We start from the raw sequence: 9,321 nt of genomic DNA, 5'->3' as shown, positions 1-9,321 counted from the left end.
AGACTGAAGAGATGCAATATCAAGCCATGAAACAGCAAACACCTCCTTGCAAGTAAGTCCACCTCAGTGGTGGAGCTTTATCAGTTAAAAAAGTAACCTGAAAACAGCACGTGGACTGTAAGAACACCAGTAGCAGACTCACTGCTCCCAGCAGAAATTAGTCTGTCCTATTAAATACTGTCAGGTACTTTAGGACTAAAGAGATCAAAGGTCAAGGCATGAAAGTCTCTTGAGCCAATACAGCTGAGCTGCTCATTGTGAGCTTTGCTGAGTTCATTATTCATACAGCAAGGAAAGCTTACTCAGTTTTGTCAGACACATTTTACAATCCGCCTCCGAGGGGCTCGACCTAGATAAGCTTGTAATGCAAACTCAACTGTTGTTTATCCTTTAGGTTAATTAAGGACTTAAGTTTGGTTTTAGTTGAGACCTAAAGGTTAAGTGAGTTGCCTTCCTCCAGAAGGCCATTCATTTGCTGTACGCACAATGTGCACTCAGAAACAGACTTTAGCCATGGGAGCTCGAGAGGAAACTTCGTCAGCTAAGTGTTACAGCTCCAAGTGTCCCATTAGGTGCCCAGGCTTTAGACACAGGTGACAACAGCTTGAATGACAAGTTCTGTAAACCAGCAGGCTCCCAGCCTCTGCTTCACAACTGTCTTGTCAAGTTGACTCTGTGAGACCAACTGATTACACTGTTCAAGGATAAATATTTCCAGAATTGGTTAACCATTGTTTCTGCACATACAAGATAACATTAACAAAGAAGGAATTTAACTTGACAAGAATCAAGATTACAGCACCTTTTATTTAGTACAGTTTCCCCAATCCAATGAATTGCCTGACAGATTGAACTAGTTATGGAAGACAATGAGTTTGCAGTAAGTCCCTGTGAAACCTCAGACCAACAGAGGTTCTGGTATCTAGCACATCTTACTTTTTTTCAAAGTTCAGAAGTGGAATGCACAAGAGCAATCTAGTACATGTTAAGTGTTTTTCAACCTCAAGTTACAATACTAAGTACTGAACAGTATCCACTACTCCATCACCTCAAGTTATTTGTCAATTTAGTGCTGCAGCATGCCTCACGGAGCCACCACACTGCACGCTCCTTTCACCAAGTAACTGTTTTCAGCATCCAGTTAACAAGCAAGATAATCACTCAAATCAGAAGGTAGCCACAATTCACTGAGAGACTCCACAAGAGACAGTTACTTTCCACAAGTGTGACAGAAGTATTTTGGCAACTACACTTGAACTGCATCAGAAAGCTCAGTTCAGTCAGCTGACAAGATGACCTGTTAAGTACTGACACTTCTTCCATTCCTAGGCCGGTTTTTGTTGATCAATACATGACCGCCATTGCATAACTGACAAAACTCAACATGCATCGCCATGTGCTAGGTTGCTGTGCATCAGAAACAGTACATATGAAGTTATCAGTGAGTAACAGACATGGCAACTGCTTGATTTCATTTGCTTTTGACACCATACAACTCGCTAGCCAGCTAATCATTGAGAGGTAGCATGTACGCCTCACCTATTCCAAGTCATGATTGTGTGATGTGACCCGTCCTTACTCGGTTTGTCTCTTGTCTTGAAGATGAAGTCGCAGATGTTCCCAGTTTTCCAACGTGATCACAAGTGTTCCAATATAAACAAAACTGATGAAATCAACACTGATTTTCACTATTCCAGTACCAGGGAGGGGAAGGATGATGGATGGAGAGTGAGTGTAATTGAGTCTAGCCACAATACATGGAAGAAACCCAGATCAGCATTTCAAGGAGATGGTGAGAATATTACTCCTTTGGAGAAAGGCTTACAGTCATTTTCTCACCCCATACCACTAATTTAAGGATGAGAAGACAGCCCAGTGGTGGGGAATGCATCTTGCCAGTATTTAATTATTTAGGCAATGCCAAAATTGGTAAGTCTGAATGGAGTCCATAGGCTTGATTCATGAATGCTGTATTGACCAAACAGAACATGGAAGTTTGTTGAGCTGACTCTCAAATGTCAGTTGCTATTTCTTACATGGATTGTGGGGAGGAAGCCAGCAGATTACAGTGTAAGAAATATCAGTGACAACTAACAGAAGATGGAGACTCAAACCCTTTACCAGGTGTCATCTAGCTTCTCTGCAGTTTGCAACATCAAGGAGGGCAGCAACAGTGGGGGAAAAAAGTTTGAACCTGAACAGCTGTATTTGTTAAGGCCAGTAGAGGTTCAAGAGAAACAGAGTAAACTAGGACATTAATATGAAAGTACTTTGTATAACCAAGCAGAAGGATTGTAGTTCTGAAACTGTTTCTAGTTTTGAAGGACACTGGGAAGACTGAGCCCATTTCAGTTGAAGTAGGCATTGGTTTTGTTGGATACCAGAAATGGTTTCAAAGTTCTGTTTTCACATTTTGAAGGTGATATGCAAAGCAAAAGGTAAAGGAGTCAATACAGACTTCCTTTCATGAATCCAGCCCTATATCCTTAGTGGTATCTCATCCATGCCACCTGTAAACAGAATTTACAGTTCCCAAGCATCACAGTAAGCAACATCTCTCTTTAAAGCTTTTCTTGTTCTTGCCACTTTTCTTGCCGTTCTTGTCTTTGTTTTCTGACATTTTCTTTGCTCTGATTTCTCTCATTAAATCAAAGAACACCTAGGAGGGAAAAAAAAAAAAGATTAAACAAGATCTGCCACCAGAAAGCAGACAAAAACTACTGTACCCAGAAGTAAATAAAAAGGCAGCACCATGCTGTACCTAATACAACAGTGAGTCTAGACACAGATCCAGTGACAAACACCATCAGAATTATCCTAGAATGGTTTGGGTTGGAAGGGACCTTAAAGATCACCTAGTTCCAACCCCCCTGCCATGGGCAGGGACACCTTGCACTAGACCAGGTTGCTCAAAGCCTCATCTAGCCTGGCCTTGAACACTTCCAGGGATGGGGCATCCACAGCTTCTCTGAGCACCCTGTTCCAGTGCCTCACCACTCTCTCCAGGAAGAATTTTTGCCTGATATCTAATCTAAACCTACCTGCTTTCAATTTAAGCCCGTTACCCCTTGACCTGTCATTATGTAGCATGTCAAGCAACGGCAAGAAGTAGGACAACCTTGTCTGGCTACCACATCACTCAACAGCCCCATTTTAAGAGGGTTTTTTATAACTGAATATTTTATAACTGAATATCAATCTTGCACAAGTAGCATTCAGAGTTCATGAGAATGTTTGTCTGTGCCTAGCAAATATTTCCTGGCAAATCACTTGTTAACTATGCAAAGCATTTAGTCCAGTCCTTTCCATGTGTTTACAAGCACACTCTCTGTTAGGTAGCATTCTGTCTGGTTCAGAATCCTAAGAGCTGCAGCATTCCAGTGACAGTGTCAGGCACAGAAAATTCTCAGACTATAAGAAAGATTCAGAGAAACTTCCAAGGAGAAGACTACTTACAGTCTGTAATCTTTAAACAAATGCAAATTAACAAGACACACCTTTGGAACCCTTAAGGGGCCCAACAGTAATTTCAGACCACCTTCTGTGGATTGGTAAACTAAAGCAGTACACTCTTCTTCAAGAACCCCCCACTATACAGTGAATGAAGGGGAAGCTTGAAACCACTTTTTCCTTATTGGGCAAACACTCTTCAGCCATTGCTCATCTCTTTCAGAATAACCCATCCACCACCACACAAGAAGCTAGCAACAGAAACAAGACAGGGACACAGCAAGAAGATTTCTTCTCACAATTCGAAGCAGTTTTGGCAGAAAACACAAATGAAGTCTTCAACATTAGCCACACAATATGTAGCTTTGTAGGGAAGGGGGGAACAGTAACTGTCTACAGCTTGCTAGCTGTAACAGGACACAGCCTATAAACAAGACCAATTCAGGGAATCCTTAACCCATTTACCCAATGTACCATTGGAAAGCTACTGGTTCAGGTACAAAACAGTTAAAACAAGACAATAGAATTAACTTGTACCAGGTGCCTTGCTAAGCTAGGCATTTGCTTAAGTGTACACATTCCAGTAAATACATAGTTTTTATAATCTAGGCTTTCAGAAGCCCAACTACAGATTTGCTTTTGTCCCACTAAGAGTCAAGAACTAGTCACTCAGCTACTAAACAATCAGTAACAACCTAATTGAGCATATGTCATGTGTCTTACCTTATCTACATTCGCTCTGGTTTTGGCAGAGGTTTCTACGTACTGCACACCCCACTCCTCTGCCTTACTTCTAGCCTCTTCTACTGGCACTTGTCTGCGCTCTTCCAAGTCAGATTTGTTTCCTACAACCAGTAAAGGGATTTTATCCTCTTCAGCCTTCACACGCAGGATCTGTTCCCTAATGCATCAGATATTCAAAATAAAACAGTGTGTTAGTAGTATCAACAAACACCCCACCCTTATCAGGAGTGGATCAAGAGATCTACATATTACTAGTGTTTACAACAGGAAATTTCCTGACTGGGAGTAATTTTCAAGTGTCTTCAACTGTAACACTTTTTTTACTAATGCTATGGGGCTTCACACACACAAAAAAACCCCCAAACAAACCCACACTCACACAGCGAGGTAGTTTTACCATCTAGTTAGTAAGTTTACTACCAAGCTCTAATAAAGAACTACTGTATGGCAGAAGAGCATCTCAACAGTTCACATCTGAATGAGGAAAATAGTACAGTGCCACATTTATCAAATTTCACCTCGGCACTCAGTTACCATTTTCAGTTTCCAGTCTACATCCCACCTCAACATAGGTCTAGGCAACATCAAAGCTTTGCCAAGGCAGTAGGTTAGGAACAGCTTACGCAGCTGGCAGATATAATTCTTAATGGCTACCCAAACTTTATGTAGAGGTGAGAGTTACTAAATAGTGCTGAACTAAAAATGCCAATAACCTTCCTCTTTGAAAGGCTCTGAGAAAGTATTTGAACATCAGCATTATCCTAGCTATCCTTTATCATTCTAAAATACCTATCAGCATCTGGGAAAGGAGACAGAAGGATGCTTCATGTCAGTCTGTGCTCTTACTGGAGTACAGCAGGGGCTGAAACCATTCTGACACATGTTTCTGTCCAGCTAGGACTCGGGAAGAACTGTACCAGTCCATGGGTATTTTAAGATTACTTAATTGCGTTACAAACAAGAGCCAAACTAGATATAAGCATGGTGCTACACACCCCCTCATCCCACTGAGTTACCACACTGTTTCAGATGCCTGCACTTTCCAACCACAAAATAACCAAATGTATGTAGAAAACATAAAGAACCTAAAATAGCGTTAACACTGAAGCAGGCAATCTGCTGTTGCATTCAACTCTACCTTCACACATTTTCAGATTACAGAGGCACTGAAAGCAAACACCAGATGCATAGCATCAGCAGGAGGGCTAGGGCTTAGAGACAAGCCCATAGTTCATTCAGGATTCAGTGGGAAGTTAGAGGATCAATACCACCAATCTGTAGTTCAACCCATGATGCTGGTGACTCACACTACCCATTCTCCCCCTCCTTCCTGGAGAAGTTTTCCAAGGAGCTGGTTCTTACATGTCAGCTTAACTAAGCATTCCATTTAACAATTTCCACTGTTAGTTTACTTCTGACCCAAAGCAGGAGATTCTCCGTCTCCAAACATTTGGGTCCTTCTTGTTCATCTTTAGGGCTAGCATTGCTTTTTCATTGTTATATTGTGCTGGAATATTGAGCCAACACATTGTTAACCTGGTTACAGAAGTCTGACAAAAACCACAAACTACCAAGATAAACACTCCTACTCCTTTTCATCCAAAGCCTTAAGCCTTGGGTTTAACCTTACATTCACTTAAGCACACAAGCCAAAACCCAGGCTGGGTACTTCCAAGTGGCTCATTTTCTTCCCGTTTTCTGAATGGTATCTGACTTTCTTCCATCTTACAGTAGGAACAATCTGAATACTCAGTTTTGTAGTCTGACAACAGTTCAACTGTTTAGTTCCTTGAAGTCCTCTGGTTAGATCAAACCCAGCAGAACAGCTCTGCTTGTGTGCCCCATAACTGTCAGCCTTCTGAAGCCTAGCAAAGTCACAGAAGTATTCTATGAGGAAAGCAGCAGTATTTTTTTTTAAAAACACACCTTTTAAAAGATTATTCAGTCTCCTACTATTGCTGGAACAGTGAAGAACCTGGATCAAAAGTCCTAGAGCATGAGGGGAGTTTGCCATAGCTTTAAGAAAATCCTAGAAGTAGGTGTCTGCCTTCACACCAGCACTTGCATTACCTACTGGTATCTTTTCCCCTTGTATCACTGAAGCAATGTGAACATAAGCCAGACTGATAAAGAGGTTTTATTCTGGCACCCATAAGGAACTCCTAACACTTTCCCTGTGTTTTGACAAGTTTTACTTCAAGTTCTACAGCTGTCCTATGGAATCTCTGGATTACCTTCTACACTGAGGCAATAGCTGTTATCAAATAAAAGTTAGAACACTTGCCCTGAAGAACCTGGCTACATGAGTTCTGAGACCAGAACAGTGGATTCAACCCCTTGTTCTTCTTTTACACTACACAAGCAGTTTCTGTGCAGAGCCTGGTGCCGATTTTTGCATTAGAACTGCTAATCCCAAGAAAAAAAAGTGGAAGCACTTACTACTACTGTGTGTCTTTCTAGGAATACATCTGCCTACAATAGTGCTGCTTGGCTGCCAACCTTTATTTGGCACCAATCCACACCTGAGTGGAGGCTAATCCTTCCTTTCCTTAGAGCACCTGCTTTTAGCAGTAAGCAATAGTGTGTCTGAAACCTGGCCAAAAGGCAGACTTAATTCCAGAAGTACTGCTCTAAGATAATTAAACTTCACATCCACAAAGACTGAAAATTGGCTTGAATACACATGTTTTAGGAGTCCAAGAATCTGCTACTTGCCTGAAGTTGCTGCTCGCGCAATGTACTCATAAGCTGAAGGCATGAAGACAACTAGAGCCAGAGGCTGGATACTGTGGTTTAAGTTACCAGTTACTGAGAGCACAGTGGTTGGGTTGCCACTTTTATTGACCAAATGGTAATGGACAAAGGATAAAGAGTTGTAGCTTTTACAAAGAGTTGTCAGAGCAACATAAGAACCAGCTATTTCCCCTGGCCTGGGAGAGAAACTCCTTACCGAAATTCTGCTGTCGCTGTAAAGGATTCATGCTCTGTTATTGAGAAGACTAGGAGAAACCCTTCCCCACTGCGGAAATAGTTATCTCTGATAGCTGCATAATCCTCCTGTCCTGCTGTATCCAGAATGTCTATCTGAACTTCTTCACCATCCAGAACTACTTTCTTTCTGTAGCTGTCAGCCTTTGTAGGTTCATAGTCTTCTACAAACTGAAGATAAGACAGGGATTAGTGTTTAGAATTGCTGTCAAACAAACATTCTCAGCATTTGTCCATATCCATTCTCTTTCACTTTAGTGACATTTAAATTCCTGAAAACCTTCTCAATTCTATTAGATAAGCTCTACCATTTTTTAAATTTTACTACAGAAAGCAAGTTATTTAAGCACTTAATACGTCAAAGAGCCAGTGTGCCTAGTCAAGAGAAGTTGTCTTGCTACATGAAACTGTTCAGCAATTTCAGCACAATTTAAGGGACAAAGATACAGTATAAGTTACCAGCAACCTGGTGGCATTCGCTAGATCTCCTGCTTCAAGAGCAAGCACTGGAGTGTACTTCAGGTACAGCTATGTGTGGCTCCAACAGGTGTAGATGACAGCATCCAGCTGTCGAACATGAAAATCTACTCCATAATTACACAGGCATGTACTTTAGTCCATTCAAAATTGATCTGACCAACAAAGTCACTGCCAATTCAACTTACAGTTCTGTGCTGACAGTACATGTCTAAGATAGGCTCCTTACCTTTCCATCTTCTTTCTCTCAGCCTCAAAGTACAACAAAAGGCTGTGCCATGAGCCTGACTGAGCTCAATGACCTTCAGTAATGACTATGCCACCTCTTCAGATACTTGCATCACTACAGATAAATACATGATCCTGCAATTCATAAATTGGTATTCCTTCACAAACTAGTCTGGATTGTCTGATCGAGCTTCCTGTACACCAGTACAGAAGAATTCATGACAAACATGCCTACTTCATTATCTGGCTTAGAATGAATTACAATGTTTACTTTCAATTTCAATTTAACTGGCCTAAAAGAAACTACCACAAAATTAAGTTTAATGCCAACTGCTAACAGCCTCTGTACACTCAAGACAAGCACACTCACATTCTGCAGGTCTTCTGAAGACTGTTCTTCCAATAATAAGCATCAATTTTGTCACCTTTAGCCAAAGATGTTCCCAGAAGGCACCCTTTCTCAGATTCCTACATTCTCCTCCTGCCAGTCAGGTCATCAGGTTTTTTGCTATTTTCTAAAAAAATGTTTAGTAAGCCATATCCATTGGTGCTTTAGAGAAGCTGATCCAAAGCTACTTACCTCATCATACATAAATTGAAGAGTGAGTGCAGATTTACCCACACCTCCACTGCCAACCATAATAACTTTATGGAGGGCCAAGGAACTCTGGTTCTTGCTCTTGCTGGCAGCCATTGTCCTGCTTGCCACAGATGGGGTGCCAGGCAACCAATCAGATCTGCAGAGAGAAAAAACACGGTCACCACCCATGACATTGGTAGCATGCAGGTAGAGCATCTCACTAGTGCTGAAAGACCAGATGAAAACTTTGCCTAGCAAGCCTGAAGAATGGGTCATCTCAATCCACTGAGAAGAAAACCATGTCGCTGATATCTAAAAGATGAGTAGGAAAAGGTATTAAAAGGCATTTGTGACAACAGCACCACCAATAAAGCACCAAAGGTTTCCTTAAAGCAGCTACTAGCTGAACAAGCTGTTCTTATTCATAAAACCATCCTACATGACTGCTATCTACAGCACTTTCCAAATAAAAAACACACATGCATTCTCAAACAACATGAAATTAAGTGTTTACTGCTCTTATTTTAAGGCTTGACATCTTTGGAAAGTACTTCTTTAATGCTGATGCAGTTTAGTCTCACCCTGGAAGCAGAGTTATACCTAGATCTACTTACAGGAAGAAAGATGACTTTTGATCTCCAGTCTACATAGGCTAAGAAAAAAAGCAGATACACAATAAATTCTGGCAGGAACAAGTTGCAAAAGCTTTCAGCAGAGTGTCTTATGACATGGCATTAGCATTTTTTGTTTTTATATACTCTTCCTGCCTTTTGATACTGCAAATCTAATTTGCTTTTGGGAAACAAGCAAACAAAAAAATCCTTCTTTATTGCAAGAAATTCTCAGTTCCTATT

At 41.1% G+C, this 9,321-nt stretch overlaps 1 protein-coding gene across 1 annotated transcript; it reads right to left on the bottom strand.

The window, feature by feature from the left end:
• Positions 1 to 2,010: 2,010 nt before the first annotated feature.
• RALB (v-ral simian leukemia viral oncogene homolog B) lies at positions 2,011 to 8,625 on the bottom strand. The gene is made up of 4 exons (XM_010147407.1): positions 8,468 to 8,625; positions 7,145 to 7,353; positions 4,174 to 4,351; positions 2,011 to 2,659 (listed from the first exon to the last, which is right to left on the bottom strand). The coding sequence occupies exons 1-4, from the start codon at positions 8,579 to 8,581 to the stop codon at positions 2,540 to 2,542; spliced, it is 621 nt and encodes a 206-aa protein (XP_010145709.1). The 5' UTR covers positions 8,582 to 8,625; the 3' UTR covers positions 2,011 to 2,539.
• Between the last annotated feature and the right edge of the window lie 696 nt (positions 8,626 to 9,321).

This window comes from Eurypyga helias, unplaced genomic scaffold (genome assembly GCF_000690775.1).
Source record: "Eurypyga helias isolate BGI_N326 unplaced genomic scaffold, ASM69077v1 scaffold41032, whole genome shotgun sequence".
Classification (NCBI taxonomy): Eukaryota; Metazoa; Chordata; class Aves; order Eurypygiformes; family Eurypygidae; genus Eurypyga; species Eurypyga helias.
Note: the sequence above shows the minus strand (reverse complement) of the source record. Positions and strands in the feature narration are given on the sequence as shown.

Coding starts and splice junctions, on each gene's coding strand:
- RALB (XM_010147407.1), bottom strand. CDS start 8,581: ATGGCTGCCAGCAAGAGCAAGAACCAGAGTTCCTTGGCCCTCCATAAA. Junction 4,352..7,144: donor ACAGCGACAGCAGAATTTCG/GTAAGGAGTTTC, acceptor CTGATGCATTAG/GGAACAGATCCTGCGTGTGA. Junction 2,660..4,173: donor CCAGAGCGAATGTAGATAAG/GTAAGACACATG, acceptor TTTCCCTCCTAG/GTGTTCTTTGATTTAATGAG.